Source organism: Ranitomeya variabilis, chromosome 3, assembly GCF_051348905.1.
Source record: "Ranitomeya variabilis isolate aRanVar5 chromosome 3, aRanVar5.hap1, whole genome shotgun sequence".
Taxonomy (NCBI): domain Eukaryota; kingdom Metazoa; phylum Chordata; class Amphibia; order Anura; family Dendrobatidae; genus Ranitomeya; species Ranitomeya variabilis.
In genome coordinates, this window is record NC_135234.1 from 165,671,596 (window position 1) to 165,692,999 (window position 21,404).

The following is a 21,404-nucleotide window of genomic DNA, read 5'->3' on the forward strand; positions in this document are numbered from 1 at the left end:
CTAAGTCGGTACATTTATATGGAACATGCTCATCTCCTGATGTAGTTTATTTACTTGATACAGTGAATGGGGTTAATAAAAGTGTAATAGCATGGTCTCCATCTGCTCTTCATAACAGACTTTTATCTAGCGCTGAATAGCCCCGTCATAGAAGAGTCACTATGATTTGTGAGTCTATAACGAGGTGGAGCTGGATTACCTGTGTAAAGGTACCTTCACACGAAACGACTTTACAACGAGAACGACAACGATCCGTGACGTTGCAGCGTCCTGGATAGCGATATCGTTGTGTTTGACACGCAGCAGCGATCAGGATCCTGCTGTGATATTGCTGGTCGTTGAATAAAGTTCAGAACTTTATTTGGTCGTCAGACCGGCGTGTATCGTCCGGTTTGACACCAAAAGCAACGATACCAGCGATGTTTTACGCTGGTAACCAGGGTAAATATCGGGTTACTAAGCGCAGGGCCGCGCTTAGTAACCCGATGTTTACCCTGGTTACCAGCGTAAAAGTAAAAAAAACAAACAGTACATACTCACCTGCGCGTCCCCTGCCTTCCGCTTCCTGCTCTGACTGAGCGCCGGCCCTAAAGTGAAAGTAAAAGCACAGCGGTGACGTCACCGCTCTGCTGTTGGGGCCGGCGCTCACACAGTACAGGAAGCGGACGCCGGGGGACGCGCAGGTGAGCATGTACTGTTTGTTATTTTTACTTTTACGCTGGTAACCAGGGTAAACATCGGGTTACTAAGCGCGGCCCTGCGCTTAGCAACCCAATGTTTACCCTGGTTACCCGGGGACCTCGGCATCGTTGGTCGCTGGAGAGCGGTCTGTGTGACAGCTCTCCAGCGACCAAACAGCGACGCTGCAGCGTCGCTTCGTGTGAAGGTACCTTAAGGCTGTGTGCACAGAGTGCGTTTTTGATGTGTTTTCTCTGCTTAAATGGGCCAAAATACGCTATGGAATCCTCATGCAAGCTAATTCATTGACAATCCTGAAATATTGTGCACATGATCAGTAATTTTCCTTCAGTATTTGCAGTGCGATTTTTCCTACAGCATGTCAATTCTTTGTGCGTTTCTGCAGCGTTTTTCACCCATTGCCTTCAATTAAGTTTGTCAAATCCGCAGCAAAAACGCAGGTATAAAAAGATTTGTGGATTTGCTGAGTTTTTGTTTGCATTTTACCAGCTTCCTATGGGGTTTCCCACGCTGTTATCTGTGTGACAGCGTGGGAAACACCGGTGCAGTGGTTCTTACCGGCGGTAACAGTCGGTCAGAGCGCTGCGGGATCATGCTGTCTGATGTCCGCATTACCCCGCAGCTGTGACTGTGACCTGCAGCGGTGACCTGTGGTAAAAAGCTTACCGCAGTTTAGCAGGCGTGGGCTGATGAGACTACTGCTCCCATCGGCCTACGTCTGCTACAGCAGGTGCTCGCCTAACACCAAATCCCCAACGCCCTTGTCTCCTAGAAATAATGTAAAATAAACCAACATATAATACTCCCTGTCTGTCGGAGTCCACGTAATCCCGAGTGTCCCACGGCGATCTCATTTGTAGAACAGTACCGCCCTACTCGGCCACCGACGATACACTGACAGGAGGTAAGTGCTCCCGCAGTGTATCACTGAGCTGTCGAGAGAGAATGCAGCGGAGTTCATCACCTGATCAGCTTCGGTGCTGTCTTATGGTACCGCTGTAACATGTAAATCCTCACATTACGTTCTATGTCCTGAGAGCTGAAGCATTCTGCTACTGGATTCTGCAGGTTGTCATGGAAACTTCTGTACCCAGTAATGATGCCATGGTATACCCTGCAGCAGAGATGGCTAGAAGGCATGCAGGAGGGGGCTGGCTTCTCTGCTTCTCCTTGTATACAGATCTTTATATTATGTCACTGTACACACTTACATGCAGAAACTGAAACTGAGGGACAGATTTATGAAAACTGTCTGTATTACCCATAGGAACCCATTATAGACTGTGAAATGAGCTGTTCTGTTTGTAACTGTTTCATATGGCTCACACACTGATTAAATAAATAATGAAGGTTTATTGCAAAATGGCAAAATATGTGGAGAATACACAGTGACGTGTATTTTCAATTTTACCTTACTATCTGGCAGTCACTAAATAGCGATTTGTCTGGTCACTGATTTTTGGTTATTGAAAAAAATTACTTGTCAAGACAAATACAACTTTTTGCAGTTTCCAGAAGGATTTAACAGCCTTCCCACTTTTAAATATTGTTGTACAAGTCTAGTGGTGAAAGTTTCTCCTCCACTTTACAGTCTGGAGTCACTCTATGTAACCGCAGACTTGTGAATCCTTACATTGCATGTACTGCACACTGTGACGATTCTCCGGTGTCTGCAACAGGCAGTCATGTGACCGACAAGTATACTCTCGGCCACATTCCGACTAGACTGTTTTTTGCCTACAGTGTGCATATCGCGTACTTGCGATTACATGACCGCTGCTCTCAGAATGGCCATATGAGGGCTTGTTTTTTTTGTTTTTGTTAAAAAAAAAAAAAAAATGGAGCCATTTTCTGAGACCCGTAGTGTCTCCATTTTTTGTGCCGATCTGACGTTTTTATTACTACAATATTGGTGTAGATACAATGTTTTGATCGCCCGTTATTGCATTTTATTGGAATGTAGCGACGACCAAACAAATTCTGGCCTGTTTAATTTTTTTCTCTTTACGCTGTTTATCGATTGGATTCATTCTTTTTTATATCGATAGACTGGAGGATTCTGAATGTGGCGATACCAAATAGGTCTATATTAGATTTTTTTTTTTAATTGTTTTATTTTGAATGGGGCAAAAGGGGGATGATTTGAACTTTCAGATTTTTAACATTTTTAAAAACTTTTTTTCTTACTTTTTCATGCTTCAGTAGCCTCTATGGGAGACTAGAAGCTACAGTACTTTAATTGCCTCTTCTACACACAGGCGATGATCAGATCGCCTGTGTGTGGCAGAAATGCTCACTTGCTATGACTGCCGACCACGGGGCAGCGTTCATGCAATCTGGCAATAGCAACCACAGAGGTCTGCTGCAGAACTCTGGTTGTCATGCTGACCCATCGGTGACCCACGATCACGTGTCTGGGTCATCGATGGGCGGGATTAGTGATGCGATTTCTGTAAGCGCGAGTTAAATGCTGCTGTCAGAGATTGAAAAATATTTACATTTGAGTCCTCAGTGGTTGATACCTTTTAATGGCTAACTGAAAAGATGGTAACAAATTGCAAGCTTTCGAGACTACTCAGGTCCCTTCATCAGTCTATGCCTGTGATGACCGCTACGTCATCACAGGTCATTGCTCGCAAGGATTACTGGGAACGGGAGCTTCCGGCAGCATCGGGAAGGCCACGGGGGACACAGGAAGGTAAGAATATCACGATTTTTTATTATTTTTAACATGGGTTGTGTTGTGTATGCGTTTTTGCAGCGGAAAAATGCGGCGAAGACGCATACACGACGTGTGCACATAGCCTCGAAAGATTCGTCAAAAAAACGGACCTAGTGCGCCAGTTTTTTACAATCTGCTCAGGATTTGTCTTTTCAACATTTTGACGGATTGTGACTGATTGTAAAAAACGGAAGTGTGAAAAGAGGCCTAACACTGTACAAAGATATATATCTTTCCTGCTGTCAGAGATTGACAGCGGCATTTAACTAGATCCACCCGCAGCTGTTGCGGACACATGTCAGCTGTATAGATTAGCTGTCATGTGCCCGTAATGGTGCGGGCTCAGGGGGAGTCCGATATGTGTGCACTATTACGCCACATGTTGGAAAGGGGTTTAAAAAAAGGTTTGATCTTTACCAGACTTCGAAGAGTTAAAAAGGAACAACTGAAGTCCTCTTTCGCTTTAGATAATGTTCATGACGAGTCCACCCTTCAGGAGTACACTGATGCTTAATGGTGTGTCTCTGCAGTTTGCTATAGATCAACTGGACAAGCTAGAAGGCTGTGGTTTCAGTGTTTTGTGGACAGATTAGATTAAAGTTGAGCTTTTTGGTTTAAATGAGAAGGGTTCTGTTTGGAGAAAGAAAACCCCCCATTTTCTGTGAAACATGGTGGTGGTAGTATCATGTCTTGGGTCTGTTTTGCTGCATCTCTGCCAGCATAGCTTGTCATCATTAAAGGGAACCTGTCACCTCCTTAAACTTATGCTCATCACTAACATGTTTTTGTCAAAGAAAAGCTACAAGTATTGTTTAAAAATCACGTTATATCGTTAGGCGATTCCCTCACATAACTTTTTTCAGTCATTGGAGTGGCGATTTTATTTCTTCAGTCTAAGCTACTGCAATGCACAGCGCCATGGGGTTAAACGACATGAGAAGACCTACTCTACATTTATAATTGAAGGTACCGGTATTTACTAATAATCTTATTACACCTACTACATATTGGGGTAGCATCTTGGTGATGGGAATACCCCTTGCTGATTAAAATGATACCTTGGTTGATGAAATCTTTAAAACCACCAGAATAAATTTTGTACAGGGTATAATTAATGAAAAAACCACAAAACGAAAAAACCCTTAAAAAATACTTTTAATAGATATGCATTAAAAGATGCTAACCATAGCTTGAAAAAAACACAAATTACCAACACCCGAGGTGGGTAAATTGTGAACACAGGGCCAATAATGTACCAGATGAGGGTGAAAATTCCTAAAGTGACCCTAGAGGGCTCCTAATGAACTAGCCCTTCCTGACAGTGGAGGTTGGCACCCTAAAAATCGATGTGGCGCCACCACTCCTCGTCAACTGTCCCTCCTAGCCCTAAGTGTCCCTACCAACTACCCACGCCCAAACCCAACAACATTCACACAAGGCTCTATCTAGCTGGAATAATCTGCAGTGAATTTGCAAAAAATAATGATCAATCAATGAAATATCACAAATCTGAGGTGCTGACCTATTAGAGGGGTATTTTTGGGTAATTTAGTAGTTAAGATATAGTCACCCTAAATGCTTAGGCCAATCCAACTAAAGTAAATATCATAAATAGATACAACTAGGATAGATAAAGACTAGCTGCATTAATGTCACAGTGACCACGACTTGCCCCAGTATCATTAGGGTCTCACTAGATATGAGATCATTGTATACTTCACATATCAACATATTGGGTGAATCAACATCAGTGTAGGTGCATCAGCAAAGTCCTTATATCATACCAATGCCCTGGATTAATAGAACAATGATACCGGGCTTTTGCAGACAAATAGCTTGCTAAATTAATCACAGTATCCCAATCATCTTGGGCTCAATATCCAAGCAGAAACAAGGCAGCCTGATGTCATACAATATAAGTCATGGTTCATAATGCAATAAAATATCTTGCTAAAGTCACCATAGTAGGTCACTTGTCTGGTCACTTGTCTGGTCACTTGTCTGGTCACTTGTCTGGTCACTTGTCTGGTCACTTGTCCCAGTTTTTCTTATAGCGTCCCTACGCGTTTCGCCCTCTCAAATCAGGGCTCATCAGGGACCATAGATAGGAGCGTGCTGAAGTGGCTAAAATAATAAATGATCAGTGTGGATGTATCCGGAGGTCCCACATTTCCTTTTAGATAGTGCGGTTACCGTAGTTCGCCTAAGTGCTATTGCACATAATAGAGGTCCATTTACCATATAGCTCAATTGTGTCAGTGCGTGCCTCTATTAAAATAAATACCTGAAGGCAGGCGTGGAGGATGGAATGGAACGCACGCCTGCTTCTCGTCCAAGCCTCCTTTGCAGATGAGGAGCACACACTTCCGGACCTGCGCACTAGATTCTCTCCTTGTGGAGCGCAGGTCTGTACACGCTCTCTGGGCATGCACAGGGTATGCACTGCCGAGCTCAGACTGCTAAGGGTTGTAGACATGCGCAATGGCATGTACATCACTTCCAGCTATATGCCATGATTAGTGGCCGAACCCAGTATGCTCGGAGTGCGGACGGGTATCATTACGGCTGAATTTTATCTGCAAATTATAAGGAAAATGATAGAACATCTGTCCTTGAGCTGAATCTTGAGAGAACTTGGGTCATGCAGCAAAACAATGACCCAAAACACCCAGGTCAAGTCGTTCAACAAATAAGTTAAAGAAGAATATGCTTAAAGTTTTAAAATGGCAAGGTTTAAAGGGAACCTGTCAGCACGATTGTGCTGAGTAACATGCAGAGAGTGTCGGGTCAGCGCTGTTATGCTGATTAAAATGATACCTTGGTTGATGAAATCTTTAACTCAAAATTGAAAATAAAGATTAATGATATGCTCGTGCTCTGGGGTGGCCTGTGGGGGGGGGTCTTCATGTGGTGCTCTGATTAGGTATTCATACTGATGGCTTCTGACTTGTCACTGATCCCTCACTGACCTGCCCCCTAGTTTACATAGTGAATATTCTATATAATTAAAAGAAATCACCTTCTGCAGGCTGGCATTGGTGCCTGCGCTACAGCATGATCGTATCTATAATGTGTATATACCCGAGTGTACATCATACAATATTTTACAACAAATTGGCAGTTGAGGTCCCCATTGAAATCCTTTGGGAGCAAGTGCCATAAATGAACTCGCCAGAATAGTTACCATCTTTACCATGCCTGTCATTACTTCGACCAGGAGAATGGTAAGTGCCTTGTGATGGTGAATTGCTCTGTTGGGACTCGTCAGGTTTTCCATTGGAATCCTGTCTTCTGGAGATTCTGATGGCTAACAAGTCGCAGTGCTCAGCGGAGAGCATTGTGAACTTGGCCTTAGTTGGTTTGGCTGATTTTAGTGTGTATGGAGGCCTTTGCTCTGAGCGTGCCAGGGGCAAGTGTGTAGCCTGGCTCCTGGGCTAGTGTGCATGGTGGAAGCCAGCGTATTCTGTAGCGCTGAGCTTTAGATGCTCTGACTTGTGTACCTAACCATTCGCAACAGTTCACAAAGACATTTGGCGCCAAGTTACAGAGGAGGGCGAAGCTCAGACACTGAACAAATCAGTGTATTTACAAAAATTCTTACATACCTGATCCCTAACCCCATTATGTGCTAGAATTAGAAATAAAGAAGTGGAAAGTAAAAATGGCCTGGCATCCTGGTGACATGAGATTAACCATGTCCTATGTATAATAGAAATCTGTATCATTCTTCCAGACTTTCTCTTTAAGATTCAGGGCTGCGCTTTCTAGGTAAATCCTCTTACTGTGAATTTCTATAGACTGCTGTCTGCCTTGAGGTATTGTGTGTCGTCTGTGAACTGCAGTGGCCTCTCCTGCATAATAACCATCTCACACAGCAGTAGCCAGCTTCAGTACCGCAATATTTGGATGAGGTGCAGATGTTTCCTAGCCGCCGCTGCTTGTTGCAGGCACCCGTCTCAGATTAGCCTGGCTTTTCTTGCATTTTTCGCCATTGGTGAGTGTCTTCCTCGTTCGTTCATTGTGTTGCAGTTTCTCATTACATTTACCTATCACTTTGCTGTCTCTGTAGCAGGAAGATATTGAGCGTATTCCTGGTAATGGAGCTGAGACCGGATTGCTGCTTTTTTGTCTTGTGTATTTTAATGCACAATCTGTCATTGGACCTTGCAAAATGTATGAATGTCTTTTCCTAGCATTAGATTATTATGTAGTGTATACGAGCTGGATGGGTTTTTAGCATAATCTTTTATTTTTACTGTAATTGTGTATTTAGGGCATATAGTTGGAAATGTAGTAATGTGAGCGCAGGATATTTCCATCATTCATGCCACCATAATATTTGGTGTGGAGGGTCCTCTAGCATAATGTGCTTCCGTTATCTCACTTCTATTATTTACTTCATATTTAGTCATTTTCTAAATTCCCCAAGTAACATTTCCATGGTAACGGCCCCATATCCGGCTGATATATAGTCATGTACATGTATGCAGCAAGGGTACATTAATTTGTACAGCTGTGTGCATTGAATCTGTAAATTATTGTTACAAATGGGGGGAAAAAAATGCCCCCTTCCCCCCCAATGACTAAGGCCTGAAAGCTGTCAAGTTATTAAGCATGAAGAAACGGGCTCCTCCTTCCTGAATCTTAGGTTTCTATTTCTACATTATGAAATCATTAGAGTACTGCAGCCGCCTTCCTTTATGTGGGAATATTAACTGTTTCCATACGTGTCTTTCATTCCTCTGCTCTATATTGTTTGGATGCATGTAGAAATGCTACCACTATTACTTGTGCAAAAGTGTTAACTCTTTCAGGTAATCTGTGTAGCATTGTTTGGTTGTTCCTCTTCATGTAGATGTCTTTTTTTTCCCCACAGCATTTTCAGTTGGCTTTGATTGACTGCAATCCCTGCACTTTGTCCAAAGCTGAAAGTAAGTACATTTCTGTTTGTGTCCGTTGGGCAAAGCTTATGTTATGGTGTCATTGATATGTTCTCACTCCATAACTGCTAGAGATGGCTGCGATCAGCTCTCGGCTGTCTCCTGCAGTCCCATAGAGCATGAATGGAGCGAAAGTGCTGAAGAGCGATGTCCTGAATGTTGTCTTTCCCAACTATCTGACCCCCAGCGATCAAAAAGTTATCGCCTATAATAGATTAACCCCTTAACGACCAGGGTTATTTTTGGTTTTGCATTTTCATTTTTTGCTCCCCTTCTTCCCAGAGCCATAACTTTTTTTATTGGTCAAAATGGCCATGTGAGGGCTTGATTTTTGCTGGATGAGTTGTGCTTTTGAACGACACTATTGGTTTTACCATGTCGTGTACTTGAAAACGGGGTAAAAAAAAATCCTAGTGTGGTGAAATTGCAAAAAAGTGCAAACCCGCAGTTTTTTGTTTTGCTTTTCTTAGTATGTTCATTAAATGCTAAAACTGACCTGCCATTATGATTCTCCAGGTCATTGAGTTCGTAGACACCAAACACGTATAGGTTTTTTTTTATCCAAGTGGTGAAAAAAATTTCCAAACTTTTAAAAAAACAATTCCGATACCCGTAGCGTCATCATTTTTCGTGATCTTGGGTTGGGTGAGGACTTATTTTTGGCATGCCGAGTTTACTTTTTTAATGATAACATTTTGATGCAAATAGATCGCCAGCTTATTGCATTTTAATGCATTGTCACGGCGACCAAAAAAACATAATTCTGGCGTTTTTCATCCTTCTCGCTACGCCGTTTAGCGATCAGGTTAGTCCTTTTTTTTATTGATAGATTGCGAGATTCTGAACTTGGCAATACCAAATATGTGTATATTTGATTTTGTTATGGTTTTATTTTAAATGGGGTGAAAGGGGGGTTATTTGAACTTTTATATTTCTTTGTTTTTTATATTTTTAAAAATATTTTTTTTTTCATTTTTGGCATGCTTCAATAGTTTCCATGGGAGACTTGAAGCTGCCATAACCCGATCGCCTCTGCTAAATGTAGGCGATGATCGGATCGCCTGTATGTAACAGAATTACTTGCTATTGCAATCCGGCAGTGACACCCGTAGAGGTCTTCAGGAGACTTTTGGTTGTCATGCCAACCCATGGGTGACCCGCGATCACGTGACGGGGGTCACCGATGGGTGGATTTCCGGCGTGATTGCCAGAAGTGCATGTTAAATGCCGCTGTCCATTTTGACAGTGGCATTTAATGGGATAATAGCTGCGTGTGGAACGCGTTTCCTCCCGCGGCAGTTAGCGGCACATGTCAGCTGTTCAAAACAGCTGACATGTGCTGGCAAAGATGTGGGCTCACTGCCGGAGCTTGCATCAAAGAGAGGGTGCCCGACATCCGCGTACTATTATGCCCTTGGTCAGAAAGGGGTTAACAGGTACAAATCCTTAACCCCCGGAGATTTTGTTTGTTTTTCGCTCCTCTTCTTTCAAGAGACTTAACTTTTTTATTTTTCCGTCTATATAGCCATGTGAGGGCTTATTTTTTGCGGGACATGTTGTACTTTTGAATGACACCATTGGTTTTACCATGTCATGTACTAGAAAGTTAAATTGCAAAATAAAGTGCAATCCCACACTTTTTTGTTTGGATTTTTTGCTAGGTTCACTAAATGCTAAAACCGACCTGCCATTGTTATTCTCCAGGTCATTACAAGTTCATAGACACCAAACATCTCTAGGTTCTCTTTTATCTAAGAGGTGGAAAAAAAATTCCAAAGTTTGCTGAAAAAAAAAAAATTGTGCAATTTTCCGTTACCCTTGGCGTCTCCATTTTTTGTGATCTCAGGTTGGGTGACGGCTTATTTTTTGTGTGCCGAGCTGACGTTTTTAATGATACCACATTTGTGCAGATACGTTCTTTTGATCGCTCGTTATTGCATTTTAATGGAGTGTCGCGGCGACCAAAAAAAGGAATTCTGGCGCTTTGATTTTTTTTCTCGCTACGCCGTTTAGTGATCAGGTTCATCTTTTTTTATTGATAGATCCGGCGATTCTGAACTTGGCGATACCAAATACGTGTAGGTTTGATTTTTTTTTTTTTTTTATTTTGAATGGGGCGAAAGGGGGGTGATTTAAACTTTTATATATATATATATATATATATATATATATATTTTTCATTTTTTTCTTTTTTTTTTACTTTTGCCATGCTTCAATAGCCTCCATGGGAGGCTAGAAGCTGGCACAACTCGATCGGCTCAGCTACATGGGAGCGATCATCAGATCGCTCCTATGTAGCTGAATTCCTGCATTGCTATGAGCGCCGACCACAGGGAGGCGATCATAGCAATCCGGCATCAGCAACCATAGAGGTCTCACGGACCTCTATTGTTACTATGCAGATGCATCGCTGACCCCCGATCATGTGATGGGGGTCGGCTATGCTCTCATTTCCGGCCTGATGGCCGGAAGCGCTGGTTAAATGCCGCTGTCAGCATTTGACAGTGGCATTTAAATAGTTAATAGCAGCGAGTGAATCGCGATTTCATCCGCCGCTATTGCGGGCACATGTCAGCTGTTCAAAACAGCTGACATGTCTCGGCTTTGAGGTGAGCTCAGCGCCGGAGCCCACATCAGAGCAGGGGATCCGACCTCCGCAGTAATAGTACGGTAGAGGTCATGAAGGGGTTAATAGGCGCGAGCGGATCATGATTCCGCTGGCGCCTGTTGCGGGCACATGTCAGCTGTTAAAAGCAACTGACATGCCGCAGCTTTGAGGTGGGCTCACCACCGGAGCCCACCTCAAAGCGGGGGATGCTGCCAGCTGACGTACTATTCCGTCAGCTGGCAGAAAGGGGTTAACGAAGCACTCCTCCTCCCATCAAAATGTGTATCCTCTCAATATATTGCAGTCATCCTATATAGCACTGTGTACTTGCTCATTTGGCCTTTCTACCCAGCTAATTCTTCTTTTTCCATTAGGTCTATGACATCACGTAATTAAAAACTGAGTAGCTGAACTCTTCTAAGGTCTATGTAGAAACAGTAGATCAATTTTCCCTCTGAGTCCATCAATCACTGCAAAAGTCAATGACTGGGGGGAGGGAGGCTGGGTAAGAAGTTAAAGAGGGAATGATTTCTGCAGGGGCAAGAAACATCCTGTTTATAAATGGAGCAGAGAAAATAGATTTAGCTGGGTAGAAAGGCTGAATGAGCAATTGTATACTGTGCTATATAATAAGATTACAATATATTAAGAGCATAAAAACTTTGATGAGAGGAGTGCTTCTTTAAAGAGAACCAGTCAGCATGATTTTAAGTAAAGACATGGCTGTAATTGTGCAGTAATACCGAATAAATTGATACATTTGATGGAGAAATTTACTTGGTGATTCTGTAATCGCCATTTGGCGTTTTCTATTAATTGGGTTTCAGTGCACAGGGACTGGACTGTGCACTGGGTCGTCTCCTCCATGTATGTGATTCCCCGGCCTATTAGAAGAGGTCGCAGAAGAACTGCTATTCACAGACAGGGAGGAGAAGACGCAGTGCACAGATCCATCCCTGTGCACCGAAATCTAATCAGAAACTGCAAATGACAATTAAAGAAGAAGCACAAAGTGTATTTGGTCTCCAAAGCCATCAATGTAATCAGTATTACAGCACCATAAGGGTATGTGCACACGTCAGGATTTCTTGCAGAAATTTCCTGAAGAAAACCGGAAATTTTCTGCAAGAAATCCGCATTTTTTTTTTTTTGCGTTTTTCCCCCGTTTTTTTCACGTTTTTTTTAGCATTTTGCAAGCGTAATTAGCTTGCAGAATGCTAAAGTTTTCCAAGCGATCTGTAGCATCGCTTGGAAACTGACAGGTTGGTCACACTTGTCAAACATACTGTTTGACAAGTGTGACCAACTTTTTACTATACAGGTCCTTCTCAAAAAATTAGCATATAGTGTTACATTTCATTATTTACCATAATGTAATGATTACAATTAAACTTTCATATATTATAGATTCATTATCCACCAACTGAAATTTGTCAGGTCTTTTATTGTTTTAATACTGATGATTTTGGCATACAACTCCTGATAACCCAAAAAACCTGTCTCAATAAATTAGCATATCAAGAAAAGGTTCTCTAAACGACCTATTACCCTAATCTTCTGAATCAACTAATTAACTCTAAACACATGCAAAAGATACCTGAGGCTTTTAAAAACTCCCTGCCTGGTTCATTACTCAAAACCCCCATCATGGGTAAGACTAGCGACCTGACATATGTCAAGAAGGCCATCATTGACACCCTCAAGCAAGAGGGTAAGACCCAGAAAGAAATTTCTCAACAAATAGGCTGTTCCCAGAGTGCTGTATCAAGGCACCTCAATGGTAAGTCTGTTGGAAGGAAACAATGTGGCAGAAAACGCTGTACAACGAGAAGAGGTGACCGGACCCTGAGGAAGATTGCTGAGGAAGCAGTGGACTGAGTCTGGTGTGGAAACATCCAGAGCCACCGTGCACAGGCGTGTGCAGGAAATGGGCTACAGGAGCCGCATTCCCCAGGTAAAGCCACTTTTGAACCATAAACTGCGGCAGAAGCGCCTGACCTGGGCTACAGAGAAGCAGCACTGGACTGTTGCTAAGTGGTCCCAAGTACTTTTTTCTGATGAAAGCAAATTTTGCATGTCATTCGGAAATCAAGGTGCCAGAGTCTGGAGGAAGACTGGGGAGAAGGAAATGCCAAAATGCCTGAAGTCCAGTGTCAAGTACCCACAGTCAGTGATGGTGTGGGGTGCCATGTCAGCTGCTGGTGTTGGTCCACTGTGTTTCATCAAGGGCAGGGTCAATGCAGCTAGCTATCAGGAGATTTTGGAGCACTTCATGCTTCCATCGGCTGAAATGCTTTATGGAGATGAAGATTTCATTTTTCAGCACGACCTGGCACCTGCTCACAGTGCCAAAACCACTGGTAAATGGTTTACTGACCATGGTATTACTGTGCTCAATTGGCCTGCCAACTCTCCTGACCTGAACCACATAGAGAATCTGTGGGATATTGTGAAGAGAAAGTTGAGAGACGCAAGACCCAACACTCTGGATGAGCTTAAGGCCGCTATTGAAGCATCCTGGGCCTCCATAACATCTCAGCAGTGTCACAGGCTGATTGCCTCCATGCCACGCCGCATTGAAGCAGTAATTTCTGCCAAAGGATTCCCGACCAAGTATTGAGTGCATAACTGAACATTATTATTTGTTGGTTTTTTGGTTTGTTATTAAAAAACACTTTTATTTGATTGGACGGGTGAAATATGCTAATTTATTGAGACAGGTTTTTTGGGTTATCAGGAGTTGTATGCCAAAATCATCAGTATTAAAACAATAAAAGACCTGACAAATTTCAGTTGGTGGATAATGAATCTATAATATATGAAAGTTTAATTGTAATCATTACATTATGGTAAATAATGAAATTTAACACTATATGCTAATTTTTTGAGAAGGACCTGTAGATGCTGCCTATGCAGCATCAATAGTAAAAGATAGAATGTTTAAAAATAATAAAAAAGATTAAAAAAAAGGTTATACTCATCTGCAGACAGCTGATCTCCTCAGCGGCGTCCGTTCCTATAGATGCTGTGTGTGTGCAGGACCTTCGATGACGTCGCGGCTTGTGATTGGTCGCTTGAGCGGTCACATGAGCAGTCACGCGACCAATCACAAGACCGCGACGTCATGGCAGGTCCTTCAAACAGACCATCTAAAGGAACGGAAGCGGCAGCATGCCTCTGGGGCCATCGCAGGTGAGTATATCACTATTTTTTATTTTAATTCTTTTTTTTTTTTTTTTTTTTTACAATTATATGGTGCCCAGTCCGTGGAGGAGAGTCTCCTCTCCTCCACCCTGGGTACCAACCGCACATGATCTGCTCACTTCCCGCATGGTGTGCATAGCCCCGTGCGGGAAGTAAGCAGATCAATGCGCTCCTAGGTGTGCGGAATCCCCGCAATTCCGCAAATTTAATGAACATGTTCCTTTTTTTTCCACGATGCGATTTTTTTCGCAGAAAAAAATGCAACATTTGCACAAAAAATACGGAATACCCTGTAAATAATAGGAGGCATACGTTTTTTTCACGTTTTTATCAAGTTTTTATAGAGGAAAAAATGTGAAAAAAAGCGAAAAATCCTGAACGTGTGCACATGGCCTAACAGCTGTGTATTTACTTTACAAATTTATGATAGGTTGCCTTTAAATTATTTTTGGAGAGCTGTTGCCCCTTTTTTCATCTCCAATCATTCTCCCCCCCCCTTTATTGCACATGCGCCAAAATGTACTAGAACTGCTCACCGCTTGATTAAGAGCAAATTACAGACTAATTATAGTGTTGTTTTTGTAACCCCCTCACCTCCGGAGCTTTTTTCGGTTTTGCATTTTTGTTTTTTATTCCCCTTCTTTCCAGAGCCATAACTTTTTTATTTTTCTGTCAATATGGCCGTGTGAGGGCTTGTTTTTTGCGGGACGAGTGGTACTTTTGAACAATACCATTGGTTTTACCATGTTGCGTACTAGAAAACGGGAAAAAAAATTCCAATTGTAGTGAAATTGCAAAAAAAAAAGTGCATTCCCACACTTGCTTTCTGTTTGGCTTTTTTGTTAGGTTCACTAAATGCTAAAACTGACCTGCCAATATGATTCTCCAGGTCATTGCGAGTTCATAGACACCAAACATGTGTATATTCTTTTTTTTTTTTTTTTTAATCTTAAGTGGTGAAAAAGAATTCTAAAGTTTGCTAAAAAAAAAAAAACTACGCAGTTTTCCTAGACCCGTAGCGTCTCCATTTTTCGTGGTCTCGGGTTGGGTGAGGGCTTATTTTTTGCGTGCCAAGCTGATGTTTTTAATGATATCACATTTGTGCAGACACTTTTTTTGATCGCCTGTTATTGCATTTTAATGCAATGTTGCGGCGATGAAAAAACGTAATTCTGTCGTTTCGATCTTTTTTTCTTGCTACGCCGTTTAGTGATCAGGTTATATTTTTATTGATTGGGCGATTCTGAACGCGGCGATACCAAATATGTGTAGGGTTTTTTTGTTTGTTTGTTTTATTTTGAATGCGGCAAAAGGGGGTGATTTTTTTTTTTTTTTTTCATATTTCTAAAAGCATTTTTTTTTATATACTTTTGGCATGCTTCAACAGTCTCCATGGGAGGATAGAAGCTGCCACAACTTGATCGGCTCTGCTACATAGAGGCGATGCTCAGATTGCCTCTATGTAGCAGAATTACTGCTACAGGGTGGCGCTCAAAGCAATCCGTCATCAAAAACCGTAGAGGTCTCTGGTTGTCATGCTGACTCACCGATGACCCCCGATCACGTGACGTGAAGTGCTATAATGTTGATGCTATCCGTGATTTACAAGGACCCACAGACTTTTGAATCATTTTGATCTGTGCAAAAATAAGCATGCTTTGTGCCATTTTTTTTTTTATTTTTTTTTTGAGCACCACACTGCCTGCAAAAAAGACGTATTTTTTTTAAAAAAATTAGAATATTACAGGTACGTGTTTTGACCATAATAAACACAGAAAAAGTACATGTCTCAAGGACGTCTGAATTATGCCTTACCCATAGTCTTTAGACACCGCTGACCATTATATGAAATTGTGGGAGCTGCTGAGCAGTGATCGGTTTATAGGCAAAATATTTAGTATAACTTTTTTTTTTCTTCAATGAATCTCTGCTTGGGAGTCCGGTGGGCGGCCCTAATTAGCGATTGACATCCTTCCTTGTATGAATCTGCACACAGATATCACTAAATAGTAACTCGCTCCGGACCTCGAAGCATAAAACGACCAATTAAGTGAATTGACATACATAGGTTGGCCATTTTTTGTGAAGAAAATGTTACTTTTCTACTCTTAAATCTGCTTTTGTTATGGTCGTTGATTGTCAATTGTTGCTGAAGATATGCAGAGATCTACTTTGTGTGACTGATAATTTATGGAGTGCATGTCAAAATGACCGGAAGTCATCTATCACGTTGCCTTTTTAAAACCACTTTAGTGACTTGGTCCCTTACATTTTCTATTATTACTCTGGTGTTAATCCAGTAGATTCAATTCTCTCTTCTAATTTATTTTTTTTTCTTTCTCTTCATGCAGTCCAGTTTCACATTGCTCACTTATACGAAACGCAGGTAACACGGCTTTATATTAAAATGTATTGTTTTCTATGGAAAACATTGTACTGTGTCAACTGTTTGAAATCTCATGTGTTCACAGATTTTGGGGCTTTGTGTTGTTACAATCCTTTATAAATGCAATACTCTGTTTGATATTCTGACTAAGTAGAAAAAAAAACTTGCTGATGGCATCAGAGAGCACACAGTTTGGGCTAGTGTTTTGATGATGTCTCTGGTCCGACCTGTAAATAAGGCAGGAGAAAGCTGAGGAGTCTGGGGCTCCTGCAAAAAGAATTAGACGAACCTCCTAAAAATTTACAGATGAAGGCTGTTTGCACACGTCAGGATTTCTTGCAGACATTTCCTGAACAAAACCGGACATTTTCTGCAAGAAATCCTCATGCGTTTTTCTCGCATTTTTTTTTCACGCTTTTTTTGCGGATTTTTGCGTTTTTTTCCGGAGGTTCTGGGATGCAATAATATATGGGAGTAATATGGGAAATCCGCAAAATTAATGAACATGCGTTTTTCTACCGCGATGCATTTTTTTCACGGAAAAAAACAACATATGCACAAAAATTGCGGAATGTGTTATAAATGATGGGATACATATGTATGCGTTTTTATTGCGTTTTTATAGCAGAAAAGGCGGAAAAAAAACTCGAAAAATCCTGAACGTGAGCACATAGCCTAAATCAACATTGATAAAAACTAGTGCAGTGAAAGCACAAAGCATCTGCCCCCCAAAAGGTGCAGATTTTATGTATTAAAGGATTTCTGGAAAATGAGTTCTGTTTTAGACATGCCAGACAGGTATTGACGTTGGCAGTATTAAGAAAAGTTCCAATATGTTTCTTTTTAGCTGCTTCCACTGCATTGTGCACTGTTTATTATTTCACTTTTGTGGCATATAATTTTTGTTTCTATTAACAGAGAAAGTACCACTCTGCAAAAGAAGCATATGAGCAACTTCTGCAGACTGAAAACCTTCCTATCCAAGTAAAAGCAACTGTTTTACAGCAGTTAGGTATGAAAGCTATGCTGTCTTCCCTGCAATTTCATTGTCCTATGGATATGGTTGTGAGCGGTCTGGTTTGCGACCAGGGGATGTGTTGAAAACTTTCTCTACATACATCTGTAATCGCAAACAATTCTTTACTACGGTAGTCATCTTTGTACTTATTTGGGGCTCACTCAATTTCTTAACTTTGCTTATATCCAGCTTCATTCCCATGGGTCATGAGAAGCAGTGGGTCAGCACAGAATGGTGTTGTCTCCTCTTGAAATGTGTATAAATGTGGTTCTGCTAGATTTTATAACATCCAGTAATGGGTGGTTGATCATGAACCCTTTTCATATAGAATATGGTAAAAGCAGAAAATACTTAAGATTTTTGTTCTACAAGACCACAGTCCAGTTCTCGTGGTGGATATGATTGCAGTTCTGCCAGTTTTTTTCCATATGTTTTTTTTTTTTGTTTAAAGCTGATTATCTTTTATATTTCACTAGGATGGATGCATCACACTATTGATCAGTTGGGAGATAAAGCCACAAAGGCCAGCTATGCTATTCAGTATCTGCAGCGATCATTAGAAGCAGATCCCAACTCTGGTCAGTCCTGGTATTTCCTTGGAAGGTAATCATATAAAATTTTTATTAATATAACTATTCTTGTATTTTATTGTCACTATTTGCCTAAACTTCTTAAAGGGGTGCTCTGGAGAGATTTAAAAAAATGTACTGTTCCTGCCCTCATAATCTATAATGATGAGATGTCCAGTGCAGTTCTATTGTTTTTAGAACACTCATAATTCCGTGGGACAGGAGCTGCTCCTCATTGCTCCCCCCCTCATGTCTCAGACAATAGGTCACTCAACAGTGTGACTTTCCCCACACTCAGCAGTGTGACTATCCCCACTGAGTAACAGCCAGTCTGAGAAGAGGGGGCGTGGTTAGGGTGGGATCTGATTTCCCCCCCACTCTGCCTGGCTTAAAGTATCAGCAGCAAGCCCTATGATGATCCCTTCACTGCAGGGCTACTAGCAGGGAGCAGGCAACGCCCCCTAACCTTGGACTGTAGACAGGGAGACCTTTATCCGGGATGGTGAGACAGGAGCTGCTCTTCACTGCTCACCCCCTCCGTCTGGGACATTGCAGCAGTATGCAGCTCCATACTGTTATGACCAGCAAGTCTCCTGATTAATAGCGGTTTCTCTGCAAAGAACAGGGGGCATAGCCAAACCCCTCTTCTCAGACTGGTTGTTACTTACAGGGGTAAGGTGCACATTGATGTGTGACGTATTTGTCACAGACAATTACAAGTGTTATAAAGATAAAATAATTTCACTGGGCAACTCATCTTTATAGTTTGAGGGTAGGGACAGAACAATTTTTCTCCCCGGTGTACCCATTTAAATTCTGACTGGTGGGTAATCCTGTTTAATAATCCAAAAACTACTTCCTAATATTTACAGAACTTTACTCACTATAGTACTTTATCACATATCTCTAGGATTCGCTGTCAATTCCTAACTGGTGAAGTTCTAATTGCCGAGACCCCACAATCCATTTTGTCAAGGAGCAAAGCTGTCCTTCACTATTTGCATAGAAAGCAATGCTTCTTGCCAACTTCTGTGCAAGCAGTTAAGGCCCCGTCACACTTAGCGACGCTAAAGCGATCCCGACAACGATACGACCTGTCAGGGATGGCGAGATGTCAAACAGTGAGATCTTCCCAACGACGCAGCAGCGATGCGGCGACCTGTAGCGACCTGTACAACGATGTCGTTGGTCGTTGTGACCCTGTCACATGGCAGCTATTATTACGATTCAGACCTCGATGAGGGACTTCCTGTGTGACGTTGTAGTCACACAGGCGTGCATTTGCGTTTCCTTTTCCGCGCCCATTCAGTTCCGAATGGTGGTCGCTACTGCGTTCTGATTGGTGGCGGCCTTGCCTTATGAGGCGACACATGTCGCCTTCTGTTGAAGGCATGACCGCCAATCAGAACGCAGTAGCGACCACCAATCGGAACGGAGGGGTGCGGAAAAGGCAACGCAAATGCACGCCTATGTGTCGGTGTCTGAGTCGTCAACGAGGTCGTTGGTAAGGTGTCAAACACAGCGATGTGTGCTACCCAGAGGGACCTCAACGATAAAAAAAGGCCCAGGCCATTCCGACACGACCAGCGATCTCACAGCAGAGGCCTGATCGCTGGTACGTGTCACACATAGCGAGATCGCTACTGAGGTCGCTGTTGCGTCACAAAACTTGTGACTCAGCAGCGATCTCGCTAGCGACCTCGCTTAGTGTGACGGGGGCTTTATGTGCACAGTAGGTGGCTGAGAGGATCCATATGTGAAAAAATGCTGTAGTGTTTTCAGAATTGACTTGGGCCTAGCAGTTAGTCCAATATGTATTTTATCTCACCTATTTTAGACCATACAATAAGAAATTGTGAATGTGCCTTTAACAAATGTAAGTAATGCTTTTTAGATTGATTTGATAAAATCATTTTACATTTTTTGCGATTTAGAGTTTTCCTTGAATTTAGCACAGCACTAAATCGTTTTTAGGTAACAGAATTTAGGGGTTTGCTTCCATGCCTTATAATATCTATTTCTTCTGTTGAAAGGTGCTACTCCAGTATTGGCAAGGTTCAGGATGCCTTTATATCGTACAGGCAATCTATCGATAAGTCGGAGGCAAGTGCGGACACATGGTGTTCAATAGGGTATGTTAGACCTCTGTTATTCTCTTGCTTATGTTTGGAATATACACAATACAAATTTTGAGCTATATTTTTTGTTTAGAGCTTCTTTTCTCTTTAAATGGGTGTTCTGGGAAATAGAAAAAATATATATGCAAAATGTCTGTATAAGTGCATTAAGAACCTCCTGCTGTGTCCTGGAGAAAACTTACACCATATAGCCAATCTACCGGGCACAGTAGCCACTCTGCATTCAGTAAGGCAGACTGGCTATAAGTATGAGCAGCCGCCTCTTATCTCCGCTCTCCTGATATCTCCAATATTAGATCAGACACAGGATGGTCAGCAGTGAGAGCAGCCTCTTCTTACCTCCGCACTAGTGATGTGCGAACGTGCTTGGATAAGGTCTTATCCAAACACTCATGGATGTTAAGTGTGTCTTCGGTGTGCTAGAAAAATATGGAATCTCTACATGTGTTGCGGTTGTCGAACATCCGCGAGACATGCAGCCGTGGGGTCGCTTAACATATTTTTCGAGCATTCCGAAGACACTTAGCACCAGAGCATGCTCGGATAAGACCTTATCCGAGCACGATTGCTGATCACTACTCAGCACCCCTGGTGTCTCAAGTGTTAGCTCAGACTGGGTGGACAGGAGTGTGAGCAGCCTCTTGTTACCTCAGCACTGCAGGTTTCTCCTGTATCAGATCAGACAGGGTGGATAGGAGCTGTGGGCAGCATTTTCCTGCTCTATCCATAAGGGAGAGGTCTAAATAAGTATTCATTATGAATGACAGCCATGAGAAGCTTATTTTTGTGCTAAGGATTTTCTTTTACTGCTGTTCAGTTTATTCATGGTAAATTTATTTCAATGGGGTACCAACTGTAGATAAAAATGCAGTAGTTCTTATGCAGCATCACAACTATATTCATTCAATTTTATTTGCCCTTACATTCTCAGTGTTGCCGTTATTTGGAGCCAACATACTTTGTAGTAGAAATGGAATAAGCTGCTGCCGGACACTTTTGGTGGCAGCTATTGTTCCTGGAGTACAGGGGGTGGTAAGGTTTGTAGCTATCCTACATCCTTGATGCTTCTTTACCCAAACATTTGCCGTGAACCAGTTCTGCAGTTGTTTATCTCATATAG

At 42.1% G+C, this 21,404-nt stretch overlaps 1 protein-coding gene across 4 annotated transcripts in view; it reads left to right on the forward strand.

Annotated features, from left to right (window-relative positions):
• Positions 1 to 21,404, forward strand: part of KDM6A (lysine demethylase 6A) — a 223,882-nt gene that overhangs the window by 143,359 nt on the left and 59,119 nt on the right. For 3 of the 4 annotated variants that reach the window (XM_077294825.1, XM_077294827.1, XM_077294826.1), the window contains exons 7-11: positions 8,298 to 8,352; positions 16,525 to 16,559; positions 17,478 to 17,571; positions 18,054 to 18,180; positions 20,180 to 20,278. In XM_077294825.1, the coding sequence (XP_077150940.1) occupies positions 8,298 to 8,352; positions 16,525 to 16,559; positions 17,478 to 17,571; positions 18,054 to 18,180; positions 20,180 to 20,278 (410 nt within the window). Of the gene's footprint in view, positions 1 to 7,224; positions 7,416 to 8,297; positions 8,353 to 16,524; positions 16,560 to 17,477; positions 17,572 to 18,053; positions 18,181 to 20,179; positions 20,279 to 21,404 lie in introns of those variants that run through there. The other variant, XM_077294828.1, reaches the window with a different exon arrangement.